The 19,273-nt window shown below is 48.5% G+C and overlaps 1 protein-coding gene across 1 annotated transcript in view; it reads left to right on the top strand.

Annotated features, from left to right (window-relative positions):
• grin3bb (glutamate receptor, ionotropic, N-methyl-D-aspartate 3Bb) overlaps nucleotides 1–19,273 on the top strand; it is an 82,590-nt gene that overhangs the window by 5,821 nt on the left and 57,496 nt on the right. Inside the window, exons 2-3 of the mRNA XM_062556407.1 lie at nucleotides 7,935–8,600; nucleotides 16,804–17,146. Of these exons, the coding sequence (XP_062412391.1) occupies nucleotides 7,935–8,600; nucleotides 16,804–17,146 (1,009 nt within the window). The remainder of the gene's footprint in view (nucleotides 1–7,934; nucleotides 8,601–16,803; nucleotides 17,147–19,273) is intronic.

The raw sequence follows: 19,273 nt of genomic DNA, 5'->3' as shown, positions 1-19,273 counted from the left end.
CTCCTCTCCTCTCCTCTCCTCTCCTCTCCTCTCCTCTCCTCTTCTCTTCTCTTCTCTTCTCTTCTCTTCTCTTCTCTCCTCTCCTCTCCTCTCCTCTCCTCTCCTCTCCTCTCCTCTCCTCTCCTCTCCTCTCCTCTCCTCTCTCCTCTCCTCCTCTCCTCTTCTCTCCTCTCCTCTCCTCTCCTCTCTCCTCTCCTCTCCTCTCTCCTCTCCTCTCCTCCCCTCTCTCCTCTCCTCTCCTCATCTTTCTCCTCTCCTCTTCTCTCCTCTCCCCTGCTGTGACCTCCTACAATCCACATGAGTACTACAGCTCTTTACTGTGTCTGAGAGCATGTGTGTGTGTGTGTGTGTGTGTGTGTGTGTGTGTTCATGGGTTTACCCTTGGGGAGGAATGCCTTGATCTCACCATCCACTCCTGAATATCAACTTTTCCATCATACTCTTTCAAATGTTCCCCCGCCCTCTCCATATCATGCCCCCACCCACACCAGATCACACACACACACACACACACACACACACACACACACACACAGAGCGGGATAGATATATCCCAGGGTGGAGACATCAAAGGCTTCCCTCAGCCCTGCTTCCCTGATGGAATGTCAGTGGACTTGTGGAAGCTTCCTGTACGGAGGAGTCATTGCGGGGTGACGTGTGATCAGGGGAATCCGCAGATTGGCACGTCAGACACGGAATAACACTCTGCCTTCCCACCGGATCAGACACGGAATAACACCCACCCTTCCCATCGGATCAGACCGGAATAACGCCCACCCTTCCCATCGGATCAGATACGGAATAACACTCGCCCTTCCAATCGGATCAGACACAAAATGGATCAGACTGGAATAACGCCCACCCCTTCCCATCGGATAGGACATGGATTTGACTTTTCCTGAGGATCAGACATGTCTCTCTCCTGTCACTGCCGGAATACCCATCTTCCCAAGTGAATTAGACAGGGAACAGCATATCTCTCTCCTGTCTACCAGTCTGGGGAAGTAGCAGTTCTGGTTGAACGTTCCCCAACTCCCTCCTATCAGCAGTGCTATGGAGAAGTAGCAGTTCTGGTTGAACGTTCCCCAACTCCCTCCTATCAGCGGTGCTATGGAGAAGTAGCAGTTCTGGTTGAACGTTCCCCAACTCCCTCCTATCAGCGGTGCTATGGAGAAGTAGCAGTTCTGGTTGAACGTTCCCCAACTCCCTCCTATCAGCGGTGCTATGGGGAAGTAGCAGTTCTGGTTGAACGTTCCCCAACTCCCTCCTATCAGCGGTGCTATGGGGAAGTAGCAGTTCTGGTTGAACATTCCCCAACTCCCTCCTATCAGCAGTGCTATGGAGAAGTAGCAGTTCTGGTTGAACGTTCCCCAACTCCCCCCTATCAGCAGTGCTATGGAGAAGTAGCAGTTCTGGTTGAACGTTCCCCAACTCCCTCCTATCAGCGGTGCTATGGTCATTTGCTGTGCCATCAGATCAGGGCAGCCGTGGCCTACTGGTTAGGGCTTCGAGCTTGTAACCGATGGTTTGCCGGTTAGATCCCCGACCAGTCCACGGCTGAAGTGCCCTTGAGCAAGGCACCTAACCCCTCACTGCTCCCCGAGCGCCGCTGGTTGGGCAGGCAGCTCACTGCTCTGGGTTGTGTGGGATTCACCTCACTGTGTGTGTGCTGTGTGCTGTGTGTGTTCACTAATTCGGTTAAACTGGGTTAAATGCAGAGACTGAATTTCCCTCACGGGATCAAAAAAGGATAAACTCTATTCTATTCTATTCTTTCACTGCCACCGTAGAGAGCATCAGAGCCAGCCACCCCCACCATATCGGTGCCAAAACACCCCCCACACACACACCATAACCCCCCCCCCACACACACACACACACCATCTCAGAGGCAAAGCAGTGAGGTCTGTGCTGAGGAGCAGCAGGTCTGTCATGGCAGCACCAGAATTACAAGCCTCTGGCCCATGGAGCTGAGTGAGAACACACACACACACACACACACTGCCCCATGGAGCTGAGTGAGAACGCACACACACACACACACACTGCCCCATGGAGCTGAGTGAGAACGCACACACACACACACACACACACACACACACACTGCCCCATGGAGCTGAGTGAGAACGCACACACACACACACACACACACACACACACACTGCCCCATGGAGCTGAGTGAGAACGCACACACACACACACACACACACACTGCCCCATGGAGCTGAATGAGAATAAAAACCTGCTTCTCCCCATAGTGCAGTCTCGGCTGATGGAGCACACCCCTCCTCTGCTCTCTCATACACACACACACACACACACACACACACACCTCCTCTCTCTCTCACACACACACACACACGCCGTTGTAGCGGATGGCCGACTGAATGACCCTCTGTCAGGTGTGGTTAGCGTGGTCAGCGTGGTCAGCCTGACATGTTGGGGGCTTCGCCATCACAGTGTGTGTGTGAGCGTGTGTGTGTGTGTGTGTGTGTGTGTGTGTGTGTGAGAAAGAGCTTCGCCATCACAGTGTGTGTGTGAGCGTGTGTGCGTGCATGCGTGTACGTGTGTGTGTGTGTGTATATATATGTGTGTGTGTGTGTGTGTGTGTGTGTGTGTGTGTGTGTATGTGTGTGTGTATATGTGTGTGTGTGTGTGTGTGTGTGTGTGTGTGTGTGTGTGTGTGTGTGTGTGTGTGTGTGTGTGTGTGTATATATGTGTGTGTGTGTGTGTGTGTGTGTGAGAGAGAGAGAGAGAGAGCTTTGCCATCGCAGTGAAAGGCCAGTGAAATTGGCTGGGTCTGGGGCTCAGGAGATGAGATTGGCCTTGAGAGGAGGAGGGGAGGGGAACACACACGCCTCTCATTGGGAAGGACGGCCACACCACTGAACTGGGATTGAGTCTAAGGATGCACATGCAAGTATGTAGGTGTGATGGCAAGTCCCTGTATTATGTGCATTTTCTCCCTTGTGAATACTGTAGCTCTTGATTGTCGTGTATGTACAATGCACTTCTCTTATAGATTCATCTGTTGCATTGATCCTCAGCTCATGTTGTCATGTATGTACAATGATGGATAGATAGACAGATAGATAGATAGATAGATAGATACTTTATTGATCCCCAAGGGGAAATTGAAGGTCCCAGCAGCTTAAGACACCACACACAACATACACTACAGTGTAAACAGGATAATACAAAGCAAATCAACAAATCAACATGACTAAAAGAGCAGTAAAATAGTAAATACTAGAGCTAAATACATAGTTCATGTTGTTGTGTATGTGCAAAACACTTTTCTTAGAGGTTCATCTGTTGCATTGATACTCAAAGCTCTTGTTGTTGTGTATATGCGGGGTTGTGTATGAGCTGGGTTGATCCTCATAGCTCTTGTTGTTGTGTGTGTGCTGGGTTGTGTATGAGCTGGCTTGTGTATGTGCTGGGTTGTATATGTACTGGGTTGTGTATGTGCTGCCATGTTGTTGTGTTGTGATGGCGTTATCTCTACATGAGTGATCATCTTCTGTGTTTGCGTAATCAGTCGCTGCCATGTTGTGTGTTGTTGTTTTGCGATGGGATTGTCTCTACATGAATGCCTCTACTCTGCAGCTCTGTGGGAGACTACTATCAAGTGCTATAATCTTTACTGGGCCCTGTCTGAAGGAGTTGGGGAAGTTCGGGAAGATCAAAAATGTGCAGATCAAAGCCTCGCAGAGCATCAGGGAAGATAAAAACATTACTAGTGTCCGGAGTAAGAGCAGAAAAGCAGGCTGGCAATCGTAAAAACACACAGAGGTTCAAACTCATTTATGAGCTGGAGATATCCACTCCGGCTCCCCTGCCGTTCAGACCAATATTAAAACCTTTTTATGTTAAAGTGTCCTGGAGAAAAGTTCAACTCTCACATAAACTCACGTTGTTCTTTGTGCATGCAGTGCTTCTTGAGTGGTTGCCATAGCGCTGAGGCTGGAGACTAAACCCAGAGCGTGTAGAGGTCACTGATCTGGTGTGGAGACTAAACCCAGAGCGTGTAGAGGTCACTGATCTGGTGTGGAGACTAAACCCAGAGCGTGTAGAGGTCACTGATCTAGTGTGGAGACTAAACCCAGAGCGTGTAGAGGTCACTGATCTGGTGTGGAGACTAAACCCAGAGCGTGTAGAGGTCACTGATCTGGTGTGGAGACTAAACCCAGAGCGTGTAGAGGTCACTGATCTGGTGGAGACTAAACCCAGAGCGTGTAGAGGTCACTGATCTGGTGGTTGCCATGGAGACTAAACCCAGAGCGTGTAGAGGTCACTGATCTGGTGGTTGCCATGGAGACTAAACCCAGAGCGTGTAGAGGTCACTGATCTGGTGGTTGCCATGGAGACTAAACCCAGAGCGTGTAGAGGTCACTGATCTGGTGGAGACTAAACCCAGAGCGTGTAAAGGTCACTGATCTGGTGGTTGCCATGGCACTGAGGCTGGAGACTAAACCCAGAGCGTGTAGAGGTCACTGATCTGGTGGTTGCCATGGCACTGAGGCTGGAGACTAAACCCAGAGCGTGTAGAGGTCACTGATCTGGTGGTTGCCATGGAGACTAAACCCAGAGCGTGTAGAGGTCACTGATCTGGTGGTTGCCATGGAGACTAAGCCCAGAGCGTGTAGAGGTCACTGATCTGGTGGTTGCCATAGCACTGGAGACTAAGCCCAGAGCGTGTAGAGGTCACTGATCTGGTGGTTGCCATGGAGACTAAACCCAGAGCGTGTAGAGGTCACTGATCTGGTGGTTGCCATAGCGCTGAGGCTGGAGACTAAACCCAGAGCGTGTAGAGGTCACTGATCTGGTGATGTTGGATGAAAACTCACATCTGACGTGGCAGAGGAGGACGTCTATAATGCCGTCTCTGACCACATGCCATCCATCTCTCTGCTCTTGATTGATGAGGTCTTATCACCTCTCTCTGCTCTTGACTGATGAGGTCTTATCCATCTCTCTGCTCTTGATTGATGAGGTCTTATCCATCTCTCTGCTCTTGACTGATGAGGTCTTATCACCTCTCTCTGCTCTTTACTGGTGAGGTCTTATCCATCTCTCTGCTCTTGATTAATGAGGTCTTATCCATCTCTCTGCTCTTGATTGATGAGGTCTTGTCCATCACTCTGCTCTTGACTGGTGAGGTCTTATCCATGTGCCACACAGGCACAGTTTCCCTGGGGGACTCTGCCCATTCGCATTACAGAAAGAGTGCACCAAGGACCCATTCTGGGGCCTTTCTCATTTAGTTAGCAACAGAACCGAAGGGTCAGGTGGGTGTTATTCTAAAATACCTGTTGTCCATACAGGTGGGACAGGTGTTATTCTAAAATACCTGTTGTCCATACAGGTGGGACAGGTGTTATTCTAAAATACCTGTTGTCCATACAGGTGGGACAGGTAGGTGTTTTTCTAAAATACCTGTTGTCCATACAGGTGGGACAGGTAGGTATGTTGATGATGTCTCACACTGACCAATGTGGACCTCTAGCATTGATTACGACTACATCTCATGACTGTTATTCTTAAGACTACATGTCATGACTGTTATTCTTACGGCTACATCTCATGACTGTTATACTTACGACTACATCTCACGACTGTTATTCTTACGACTACATCTCACGACTGTTATTCTTACGACTACATCTCATGACTCAGGTAGTGGGGGTGTGTTTGAGGAGAGGGGAGGGGGCAGGTAGTGGGGGTGTGTTTGAGGAGAGGGGAGGGGGCAGGTAGTGGGGGGGTGTTTGAGGAGGGGGGGCAGGTAGTGGGGGTGTGTTTGAGGAGAGGGGAGGGGGCAGGTGGTGGGGGTGTGTTTGAGGAGAGGGGAGGGGGCAGGTGGTGGGGGTGTGTTTGAGGAGAGGGGAGGGGGCAGGTAGTGGGGGTGTGTTTGAGGAGAGGGGAGGGGGCAGGTAGTGGGGGGGTGTTTGAGGAGAGGGGAGGGGGCAGGTGGTGGGGGTTTGTAGTCTTCTCAGTCTTACACATTTTGAACACCTTCTCACCAGTGATCACAGTGCACTTAGTATTCTCTTACAGGGTTTATGTTGGCCTATAGCTATAATTGTTTTATTTATGCACCTGCTCATTTATGTATTTCCCCAGCTGTCTTTTATTCCATCTGTGTGTTTGACCGTTTAATTGCCCATGTATATTCATTTGGCTCTCATTTGGGGATCTGTGCTTCTATTTACAGTTTTATCTACTTTTCTTATGTACTCCTTTGGCCTGTTTTCTACTTTAATTGTGTGTCAAGCTGTCAAAGCACCCCTCACACACACACACACACACAAGCTGTCAAATTGCTTTGTGCTGCAATGTTTTGCCCAAACGGTGCAATACCTGAAGGCCGGATCTAATCTGATATGATTTGATTTGATTTGAGAAAATTGTCAGACACCCTTAACTGCTAATCCACACACACACACACACACACACACACACACACACACACACACACACACACACACACACACACACACAGATGCCTTTAACTACTAAGCCAGGTGATGTGGATAATATCATCCCCTCACTGCCTTTGAACAAATGTTTACAATCCTTTTTGTTTTTCAATGTTGTGTTTTTTCTGTTATGATAGTCTGTATTTTGACACTGTTATGTTTCCATCCAAATGAGTGCGCTGGTTAGGTTAGGCTTTGTTCTGCTTGGTATACTTCGCCTTAAGTAATCAATGCTCAATATGTCCATGATGTTGGGTAATGAGTGCTCTATATGTCCTTTGTGTTGGGTACTGAGTTAATATTTCCTTTAAGTTGGATGATGGGTGCTTAATATAATTGTTAATTGTAACATGCTTATTTGAGTTGATTTGCCCTGTCCCAATAACATCTGTATACTTCTGCAAATGCCCCATTCTCCTGATTTAACCACCTTATGCTAGCTCCATCTCTCCTGTTCTAGAACCGCTAACATTCCTCTCTCTGCCCTATAGAACCGCTAATGTTCTCCTCTCTGCCCTATAGAACCACCAATGTTCTCCTCTTGTCCCTATAGAACCACTAATGTTCTGCTCTTGTCCCTGCAAAACCGCTAATGTTCTCCTCTTGTCTCTATAGAACCGCTAATGTTCTGCTCTTGTCCCTATAGAACCGCTAATGTTCTCCAATTGTCCCTATAGAACCACCAATGTTCTCCTCTTGTCTCTATAGAACCGCTAATGTTCTCCTATTGTCCCTATAGAACCGCTAATGTTCTGCTCTTGTCCCTATAGAACCGCTAATGTTCTCCAATTGTCCCTATAGAACCACCAATGTTCTCCTCTTGTCTCTATAGAACCGCTAATGTTCTCCTATTGTCCCTATAGAGCCACTAATGTTCTGCTCTTGTCACTATAGAACCGCTAATGTTGTTCTGCTCTTGTCCCTGCAGAACCGCTAATGTTCTCCTTTTGTCTCTATAGAACCGCTAATGTTCTGCTCTTGTCCCTGCAGAACTGCTAATGTTCTGCTCTTGTCCCTATAGAACCGCTAATGTTCTGCTCTTGTCCCTATAGAACCGCTAATGTTCTCCAATTGTCTCTATAGAACCGCTAATGTTCTGCTCTTGTCCCTATAGAGCCACTAATGTTCTGCTCTTGTCCCTATAGAACCGCTAATGTTCTGCTCTTGTCCCTGCAGAACCACTAATGTTCTGCTCTTGTCCCTGCAGAACCGCTAATGTTCTGCTCTTGTCCCTGCAGAACCGCTAATGTTCTGCTCTTGTCCCTGCAGAACCGCTAATGTTCTGCTCTTGTCCCTGCAGAGCCACTAATGTTCTGCTCTTGTCCCTATAGAACCGCTAATGTTCTGCTCTTGTCCCTATAGAACCGCTAATGTTCTCCTCTTGTCCCTGCAGAACCACCAATGTTCTCCTCTTGTCCCTGCAGAACCACTAATGATCTGCTCTTGTCCCTGCAGAACCGCTAATGTTCTGCTCTGTTCCCTGCAGAACCGGTTCCACCTGCAGATGGTGACGGGCGTGCCCCCGTCGGGCCTGGCGGAGCTGCTGCGAGCGGTTCTGCGGCGCAGCGGGTGGCGCGAGGGCATGGCGGTGCTGTGCCAGGGCTGGGAGGCGACGGGCATGCTGGAGCTGCTGGGGCCGGTGGGCGCCCCCGTGTGGCCGGGCGAGGCGTGGCACCTGCGCGCCTCCCTGGACCTGTCGCACGCCGCCGCGGCGCAGGAGGACGCCGAGATCGCCGACTTCCTGTCGCGCCACCTGCTCCAGGCCGACCCCCCGCCCGCCTCCGTGCTGCTGTTCGGCTCCGACCCCCAGTGTGCCGCCTCCGTCCTGCGCTGTGCCCACCGGCTGGGCCTGGCGCTGCCCGCCGTGCACTGGGTCGTGGGGTACCCGCTGAGCCCCGACATGCTGCACACCATCGGCCTGCCGCTCGGCCTGCTGGCGTACGGCGAGGTGGACCGCAAGCCGCTCGACTCCTACATCAGCGACGCCCTGCAGCTGGTCGCCAGGGCCGTCGCCGCGGCAACCGTGGTGCGGCCCGACCTGGCGCTGATCCAGAACATGGTGAACTGCTACGACAAACCCAACAAGCACGAGCTGCCGTCCTCAGGACAGTACCTGGCCAGGTGAGTGGACCAGGCTGTGGAGGCCGCTCTGGTTAATTAGTCTTTAGAGGCTGTTTAGTTTAATCAGCTGTAGTCTTTAGAGGCTGTTCAGTTTAATAGTCTTTAGAGGCTGTTCAGTTTAATAGTCTTATGAGGCTGTTCTGTTTAATCAGCTGTAGTCTTAAGAGGCTGTTCAGTTTAATAGTCTTATGAGGCTGTTCTGTGTAATCAGCTGAAGTCTAAAGAGGCTGTTCTGTGTAATCAGCTGAAGTCTAAAGAGGCTGTTCTGTGTAATCAGCTGAAGTCTAAAGAGGCTGTTCTGTTTAATCAGCTGTAGTCTAAAGAGGCTGTTCTGTTTAATCAGCTGTAGTCTTAAGAGGCTGTTCTGTTTAATCAGCTGTAGTCTTAAGAGGCTGTTCTGTTTAATCAGCTGTAGTCTAAAGAGGCTGTTCTGTTTAATCAGCTGTAGTCTTAAGAGGCTGTTCTGTTAAAGAGGCTGTTCTGTGTAATCAGCTGAAGTCTGTAGAGGCTGTTCTGTTTAATCAGCTGTAGTCTAAAGAGGCTGTTCAGTTTAATAGTCTATAGAGGCTGTTCTGTTTAATCAGCCGTGTTGTCTTTAGAGGCAGTTCAGTTTAATCAGCTGTAGTCTAAAGCGGCTGTTCAGTTTGAAACTCAGCTGCTTGAGAAGCTGTATTGCTAGACGGAAGCTGATAGCAGATGATGTAGCAGCGATGGCGCCTGATGGAGCTGATAGCAGCTGATATACTGTAGCAGCGATGGCGCCTGATGGAGCTGATAGCAGATGATGTAGCAGCGATGGCGCCTGACGGAGCAGCTGATGCCTATCTGGTTCATGTTTGTGGAGGAGGAAGTGGTCACCTTGTAGGTGTTCTTTCGCCGTTCACCTGCACAGCTCCCCCCCTCCCTCCCAGTGCTTCACTCAGACACCCCCCCCCCCCCCTTCCATCAGGTGGTGTAGGCCAGAGCCATACAGGTGAGCGCAAGGTGAGAGTGTTCTAGAGTGTTCTAGAGTGTTCCGCTGATGATCACTGCTGTCTGTTGCTACGGCAGCAGAGCGCTGAGTCAGCAATATATCAAGCTCTCTGGTGGGCCCAGCTGAACACTGATGTACACAATACAGCACTGACTCACACACATTCATCAGTGTGTGTGTGTGTGTGTGTGTGTGTGTTTGTCTCACATAAATTCTTCTGTGTGTGTGTATGTGTGTGTGCAAGAGTGTTTGTCTCACATGAATTCATTTCACCGATCAGTACCTGATGCCCACGGCGGTCAATCCAAATTTAGCCCGACTGTGACCTGCCACACAGCAGCTAGAGGCTGGTACCCTGGAGCAGTGTGTGTGTGTGTGTGTGTGTGTGTGTGTGTGTGTGTGTGTGTGTGTGTGTGTGTGTGTGCGTGTGTGTGCGTGTGTTAATGTATCCCCAGTGCAGCACACAGTACACAATGCTCCTGCAGTGTTGTGAGTGAGTACTTATAGTCGTCCCAGTAGGAGACCTGGCCTCCAGCAGGTGTGTGTGTGTGTGTGTGTGTATGTGTGTGTGTGTGTGTGTGTGTGTGTGAATAAATACGTTTACCCTCAGAAAACCGATGACCAGAGTCTCTCTCTCTCTCACACACACACACACACACACACACAGAAAGAGCGATGGTCAGTGACTGACCCCAGTGTGTTGCACTCAGTCATATGTCAGGGAGGGGGTGAACAGGTCTTACTGAGGACACACACACACACTCGCACACACACACACACACACACACACACACACACACACACAGGCAGAATGCCCATGTCTTTGGTGCGCGTTAAGCCTTATTCATGAGTCTGGCTGTGTTGTGTCCCTACAGGGGAGAGATCACGCTTATCAGAGAAGCCCACAGTCTCACTGACACTCTGCCCCTCCGCAAGGCCAGGGCACACACACACACACACACACACACACACACACATACACACCAGGCTGTTCTCTCTCTCTCTTGCACACCCATACACGCCAGGCTCGTCTCTCTCTCTCTCTCTCTCTCTCTTGCACGCACACACACACACACACACACACACACACACACACACACACACACACACACACAAGGCTCTTCTCCCTCTCTTACACACACACACACACACACACACACACACACACACACACACACACACACACATGCATACACACATGCATACACACACACACACACACACACACACACACACACACACACACACACACGCATACACACACAGGGCTACACACACACACCCACACACATACAATCACTATCTCTCTCTCTCTCTCTCTCTCTCTCTCTCTCTCTCTCTCTCGCTCTGTCTCTCTCTCTCTCTCAAATTCAAATTCAAAAATGCTTTATTGACATGACAAATGAGATATTCATGTTGCCAAAGCAGTCATACAATCCTATATGATAGTGTAACAATAACACAGATACATACTAATGCATACATACTGTACACATATGCATATACTGTACTTATATTTACAAAAACACATGCAGAGTACACACACACACGCACACACATCTTATATTTGCTACAAACAGACAGATACACACACACACACACACACACACACACACACACACACACACACACACACACACACACACACACACATTTCTAACACAATAGGATAAAGAAGCACTTGGCCAGTGGAATCTCTTGGAGCTTTCAGGGTTTTTCTGAGACGAACAAGGCACTAGTGGGATCAATAGCCTCCAGAGCACACACACACACACACACGCACACACACACACACACACACACACACACACACACACAATCAGACAGATAAACTGCAGTGTCATGAAGCACACACACTCACACACACACACACACACACACACATACACACACACACACACTTACACACACACACACACACATGCAAACAGACAGATAAACTGCAGTGTCATGAAGCACACACACTCACACTCACTCTCACACACACACACACACACATACAATCAGATAGATAAACTGCAGTGTCATGAAACACTCACACACTCACACACACACACACACACACACACACACACACACACACACACACTCATACAATACACAATACACACACACACACACACACATACAAAGTAAACAGCATTGTTAGGAAGCACACTCAAACTGCATGGTCATTAAACAGCGGTTGTTGTTGTAAATGTTGTGCAATGTTTCTGATGTTTCCATGGCATAGTGTAGCTTTGTTGTGTGGTGACGTTGCCATGGTGTAGTGTAGCTTTTTGTGTGGTGACGTTGCCATGGTGTACGTAGTGTATCTTCGTTGTGTGGTGGCGTTGCCATGGTGTAGTGTAGCTTTGTTGTACGGTGACGTTGCCATGGCAAAGTGTAGCTTTGTTGTGCTGTGATGTTGCCATGGTGTAGTGTAGCTTTGTTGTGCTGTGACGTTGCCATGGCGTAGTGTAGCTTTGTTGTGTGGTGGCGTTGCCATGGCGTAGTGTATCTTCGTTGTGCGGTGACGTTGCCATGGCGTATTGTAGCTTTGTTGTGCGGTGATGTTGCCATGGCGTAGTGAAGCTTTGTTTTGTGTGTGTTCGGTTATTAAGTGATGATGTAATAATGGGAAAATAAATAGTTTTCCGGGTCCAACGGCTTTCAAACTCACATGTTATTCTCCATAGACAGTAAAATAAACTATTATTTTCCGCTATTCTGACTAGCCTTTACGAAAATTGTCATCGTATACGGACTTGTTGCCTCAACCTGATCAAATCTATATTTTTCGCGGAAGCCTGGACATTACCCATTCATATATCATCTGACTGTATAGCTACAGTGATTACTTTGTTAAAGTTTAGCGATTTTGTTTTAAAACCGCTAAAACGAAGGTGGTGATGACAAAGTTTACAAGTAGCAAAACCTGTCTGGCTGCGCTAATAAATGTCTTTTCACAAAAAAGCTGCTGGGTCCGTGACGTCGGACTTAACAACCGAGTTAGATGGCACAGGTGTCAAGGTGTGTGTTAGATGGCACAGGTGTCACGCCATCCTTTGAAGGGACTGGAATGAGACAGCTGTGGGAAACACCGTGTCGGTGTGGCGTTAACAAACACACCTCCCCACACACCACCTCAAGTCTCTCTCTCTCTCACACACACACACACACACACACACACACACACACACACATACACACACACAAACAAACGCACACATACACACACTTGCAGGAGATGTCTGACGCAACACTCCACTGAGAGGTGAGAGGCCCTCAGACAAAGAAAGAGATAAAAGCACACACACACACACACACACACAGGCACGCACGCACACACGCACACACGCATGCACGCACACACGCGTGCACACACACACACACACACACACACATTTATGAGAGTAAACTGGATTTATGACTACATCCACCATCAACTCAGCTGGCCTGTGGTAGCCTCAACTCAGCTGGCCTGTGGTAGCCTCAACTCAACTCAGCTGGCCTGTGGTAGCCTCAACTGTGGTAGCCTCAACTCAACTCAGCTAGCCTGTGGTAGCCTCAGCTGTGGTAGCCTCAACTCAACTCAGCTAGCCTGTGGTAGCCTCAACTCAACTCAGCTGGCCTGTGGTAGCCTCAACTCAACTCAGCTAGCCTGTGGTAGCCTCAACTCAGATAGCCTGTGGTAGCCTCAACTCAACTCAGCTAGCCTGTGGTAGCCTCAACTCAACTCAGCTAGCCTGTGGTAGCCTCAACTCAACTCAGCTAGCCTGTGGTAGCCTCAACTCAGCTAGCCTGTGGTAGCCTCAACTCAACTCAGCTAGCCTGTGGTAGCCTCAGCTCAACTCAGATAGCCTGTGGTAGCCTCAACTCAACTCAGATAGCCTGTGGTAGCCTCAACTGTGGTAGCCTCAACTCAACTCAGCTGGCCTGTGGTAGCCTCAACTCAACTCAGCTGGCCTGTGGTAGCCTCAACTGTGGTAGCCTCAACTCAACTCAGCTGGCCTGTGGTAGCCTCAACTGTGGTAGCCTCAACTCAACTCAGCTAGCCTGTGGTAGCCTCAGCTGTGGTAGCCTCAACTCAGATAGCCTGTGGTAGCCTCAACTCAACTCAGCTAGCCTGTGGTAGCCTCAACTCAACTCAGCTGGCCTGTGGTAGCCTCAACTCAACTCAGCTAGCCTTTGGTAGCCTCAACTCAACTCAGCTGGCCTGTGGTAGCCTCAACTCAACTCAGCTAGCCTGTGGTAGCCTCAACTCAGCTAGCCTGTGGTAGCCTCAACTCAACTCAGCTAGCCTGTGGTAGCCTCAACTCAACTCAGCTAGCCTGTGGTAGCCTCAACTCAACTCAGCTAGCCTGTGGTAGCCTCAACTCAACTCAGCTGGCCTGTGGTAGCCTCAACTGTGGTAGCCTCAACTCAACTCAGCTAGCCTGTGGTAGCCTCAGCTGTGGTAGCCTCAACTCAACTCAGCTAGCCTGTGGTAGCCTCAACTCAACTCAGCTGGCCTGTGGTAGCCTCAACTCAACTCAGCTAGCCTGTGGTAGCCTCAACTCAGATAGCCTGTGGTAGCCTCAACTCAACTCAGCTAGCCTGTGGTAGCCTCAACTCAACTCAGCTAGCCTGTGGTAGCCTCAACTCAACTCAGCTGGCCTGTGGTAGCCTCAACTCAACTCAGCTAGCCTGTGGTAGCCTCAACTCAACTCAGCTAGCCTGTGGTAGCCTCAACTCAGCTAGCCTGTGGTAGCCTCAACTCAACTCAGCTAGCCTGTGGTAGCCTCAACTCAACTCAGCTAGCCTGTGGTAGCCTCAACTCAACTCAGCTGGCCTGTGGTAGCCTCAACTCAACTCAGCTAGCCTGTGGTAGCCTCAACTCAGCTAGCCTGTGGTAGCCTCAACTCAACTCAGCTAGCCTGTGGTAGCCTCAACTCAGATAGCCTGTGGTAGCCTCAACTCAACTCAGCTAGCCTGTGGTAGCCTCAACTCAACTCAGCTGGCCTGTGGTAGCCTCAACTCAACTCAGCTAGCCTGTGGTAGCCTCAACTGGCCTGTGGTAGCCTCAACTCAGCTGGCCCGTGGTAGCCTCAGCTGTGGTAGCCTCAACTCAGCTAGCCTGTGGTAGCCTCAGCTGTGGTAGCCTCAACTCAGCTAGCCTGTGGTAGCCTCAGCTGTGGTAGCCTCAACTCAGCTCAGCTGCCTTTTCATGTAGAGATCCAGAGAAGAGGACAGAGAGCATCTGTAATATCAACACCATCAGCTCCAGCATCTTAACCACCACACATACAGTACGCTATCTCTCATGAAAGAGTGTGTGAACAACACCATCAGCTCCAGCATCTTAACCACGCATACGCTATCTCTCATGAAAGAGTGTGTGAACAACACCATCAGTATTCAGCAACATCAACTTGACCACACACACTAGCTATCTCTGGACTGCACACACACACATACACACACACAGTAGGTATCTCTTGACCACACACACACACACACACACACACACACTGTTAGATGAGCATGTGTGTGGAAGAAGAGAACAGTAACACAGGAACTGATCATTCTAATGAATTCGACTCAGAAGATGTGAGTTTTGGCATTTTTTTGTCCAGAGCAGAAAATACATGTCATGTGTGTGTGTGTGTGTGTGTGAGAGAGAGAGTGTTGCACAGAGGGGGATTATGTTGAAGTCTTCATACAGCCGTCAGGTAGAGCAGGTGTGCTGTTGATTCCCTGTCTCCGGGAGGCGGCGCGCTCCAGTAAATCCCGCCGCACACACACACACACACACACACACACACACACACACACACACACACACACACACACACACACACACACACACAGGTGTGCTGGTGATTCCCTGTCTCTGGGAGGCGGCTCGCTCCAGTAAATCCCGCCACACACACACACACACAGGTGTGCTGGTGATTCCCTGTCTCTGGGAGGCGGCACGCTCCAGTAAATCCCGCCGTGCGTAGCGTCCCCTCTAGCCGGGACTGTGCGGATTTAAAGCGCCGCTTTGATCCTCTGTGGCAGTGACAGGCAGCTGGCTGTGATCCTCTCGCACAGCGACTCCACAATTAATTACAGCGCACTGAAGCGCCCTCTCACCGCTCCCTCATGTCCAATCAGGGCCCTGGACACGCCCTCTCGCTGCTCCCTCATGTCCAATCAGGGCCCTGGACACGCCCTCTCGCTGCTCCCTCATGTCCAATCAGGGCCCTGGACACGCCCTTTCACCGCTCCCTCATGTCCAATCAGGGCCCTGGACACGCCCTTTCACCGCTCGCTCATGTCCAATCAGGGCCCTGGAGGGAGTGAACAGGTAGTCTTCTCACGCGCTCCTCTTTAGGAATATAAATGTTCTCTTAGCGCACAAAAAGGTGAACCAAAGTATGTATGGATGATATGCATGGATAATATGTATAGCCAGTAACCACTGTCACTCAATCCGACACTTCAGCTCCAAAACAATTCCAATTCAAAGGCCTCCCGGGACATTCCCTTCCCTATGCTGGTGCTGCAGAGTGTGTGTTATTGCTGTCACCTGTTCCAGTGTGTGTGTGTGATATTACTCCCGGGACATTCCCTTCCCCATACTGGTGCTGCAGCCCACAGAGTGTGTGTTATTGCTGTTAGCCATTCCCATAGAGAGTGTGTGTGTGTGTGTGTGTGTGTGTGTGTGTGTGTGTTATTGCTGTTAACATTCCCTTCCCTCTACTGGTGCTGCAGTAATCCTACTGCTCTCCTACATTCAGAAGCACATTTTTAAAAATACAATAGATGGATTTCATGAATATTCAAAAGCACAAATAATGCTATTCAGGGCATGTGTATAATAATTTGTCAAAATGGCTACGACATGCTTCACTCAATTTCACTGCAATTTAACAACTGTGGAATTATAAATGTTATAAGTTCAGAAATGATCAGTAACCCAACAGCTTCCCATAGAGTGTGTGTGTGTTATTACTGTTACCTGTTCCCATAGAGTGTGTGTGTGTGTGTGTGTGTGTGTGTTATTGCTGTTATCATAAAGTGTGTGTGTGTTATTGCTGTTATCATAGAGTGTGTTTGTGTGTTATTGCTGTCACCTGTTCCCATAGCGTGTGTGTTATTGTGTGGAACTGATAATGTGACTACATTGTATTGGCTGTAATTCCAAAGCAACAGCTGTGTTGTGATGTAAAGTGTTACCTGTTTGACCTTTGACCTTTGACCCCTGACCCCTGCCCCCTGCAGGTTCCTGTCCAACACGTCCTTCACGGGGGTGACGGGGCCGGTGAGCGTGCGGGGGAATGCGTCGCGTGTGGAGGTGTCCCAGCGCGTGCACGTGTGGAGCCTGCGGCGCGACGCGGTCGGTCAGCCCACCTGGGTGACCGTGGGCAGCTGGCAGGACGGGCAGCTGGAGGTGGAGGAGGAGCGGGGCCTGTGGCAGGGGTCGTGGCCACGGCAACGCGCGGAGGCTCAGCAGCGCGGGCGGGAGGGGGGGGGACGGGGTCGCTGGCGCGCGGGCATGCCGGTGTCGGGCAGCCGTATCACCGTGGTGACGCTGGTGGAGCACCCCTTCGTGTTCACGCGCGAGGTGGGTTCAGCTTTGGAACCAACTTTCTGATGCCATTAAAAAGGCCCCAACTGCAGCCTGTTTTAAATCTAGACTTAAGACCAAATTGTTCTCAGATGCTTTCTGCTAACTGTCTCTTAATTATTCCATCTGGAGTCTTTTATGTTAATTATTCCTTATTGATTTGATCTTGATTTATGCTTTGTTTTTATTTTCTATTATGATCTTTTTATTATTACAGTGCATGAAAATGCACTGTACTGTTCTTCCTCGGTCTTCTTCTTCTTCTTCTTCTTCTTCTTCTTATTATTACAGTGCATGAAAATGCACTGTACTGTTCTTCCTATTCTTCTTATTATTACAGTGCATGAAAATGCACTGTACTGTTCTTCCTATTCTTCTTATTATTATAGTGCATGAAAATGCACTATACTGTTCTTCCAAGTCTTCTTCCGCAACTTCTTATTATTCTTCTTCTAACGCACGCAATTCAGCTTGAACCGTTTAACGTAGAAACTTCATTCAAACGTTGTTGCGTAGGTCTTGCTTATGCCATGTGTGCTTTGTATTTTTCAACTTTGTAACTTTTATACTTTTTAAACTATTAGTTAAAAACTATTACAATTTCCCCCATAGACTTAACATTGCTCATTATGACATCACGGCAGCAATTAGAATCTTAAGCCAGGTGGCCGGCCACCTGGGCACCAACTGTCAGTTTCTCTGGCTTTAAGCATACAGTCTCTCAGAAGACTACACATATCCTGTTAAACTGTTTCCTCTGTCCACAACTGTTTCAAAATAAAAGTCCTCACTGCAATAATACACTATTAAATCATTTAACCATTGAAACTACTCAACTATTGAACTGTTCAACCATTCCAACTGTCAGTTATCATCCACTATGCCTCCAGTCAACTACATGAAACCTCCATGTACCTAGCAACCAACATCGCAACCATTAAAATTAAGTGTTTATGACCGTTTCCATAGCAACCAACATGATTATACTGCAGTAACTTCTTGTTTATTGATAGTGGCCACCATGGATACCCTAGCAACAAATGTTTCAAAATAAAAGTCCTCACTAGGAAGTTAGCTAGTTAGCATGGTTAGCATTGTTAGCATAGTTAGCATTTTTAGCATAACTGCAAAAAAGCATCAACTAAGTTAGCTAATCAACCTGGTTAGCATTATTAGCAAATTTAGCATTGTTAGCATAGTTAGCATTTTTAGCATTACTGCTAGAAATCATCGGTTAAGTTAGCTAATCAACCTGGTTAGCATTGTTAGTAAAGTTAGCATTGCTAGCATAATTAGCATTTTTAGCGTAACTGCTAGAAATCATTAGCTAAGTTAGCTAATCAACATTTTTACATGGATAGAAATCATTAGTTAAGTTAGAGCTGGAATGTTTCATCTTTAAACTGTCTACCTTCACACTATCAACTCTCTGTAAACTATGCAACCACCATGTTTACCCTAGCTACACCTTAGTAACCATATCTACATTATCTATCTATTTTTGCATTTTCATGCACTGGTAATTCCTTGGAATTGCATTTCTAGTTATTATTAAACTTCTTCTTCTAACGCTCGCAATTCAGCTTCAACCGTTTAACGTAGAAACTTCATTCAAACTTTGTTGCGTAGGTCTTGCTTATGCCATATGTGCTTTATATTTTTCAACTTTGTAACTTTTATACTTTTTAAACTATTAGTTAAAAACTATCACCATTTCCCCCATAGACTTAACATTGCTCATTATGACATCACGGCAGCAATTAGAATGTTACCCCAGCTGGTCAGCCACCTGGGCACCAACTGTCAGTTTCTCTCAGGCTCCTCTCTGAAGACTACATATTCTGTTCCCCTGTATCCTCTGCGCACAACAGTATCAAAATAAGTCCTCCTAATTCCATCCAACTTTATATCCATTCATCTTCTTCAAACCATTCACTCATCCACCCATTCTAAACAGTCTGCCTATCAACAACATCAATTAGACGCTCTACATTGAACTTTTAAACAATCTACTCTGTCTCAGGCTGGCTCTCTTAAGACTAGCCAGTTAAATTGATTACACCTGTATCTGTATCCACTACTCTCAGTAGAGAGCTGTGTCTCTCCATTCTACAAGAATATAAG

The sequence above is a fragment of the Sardina pilchardus genome, chromosome 15 (assembly GCF_963854185.1).
Source record: "Sardina pilchardus chromosome 15, fSarPil1.1, whole genome shotgun sequence".
NCBI lineage: Eukaryota > Metazoa > Chordata > Actinopteri > Clupeiformes > Clupeidae > Sardina > Sardina pilchardus.
This window is presented reverse-complemented; position numbering and strand designations above follow the sequence as displayed.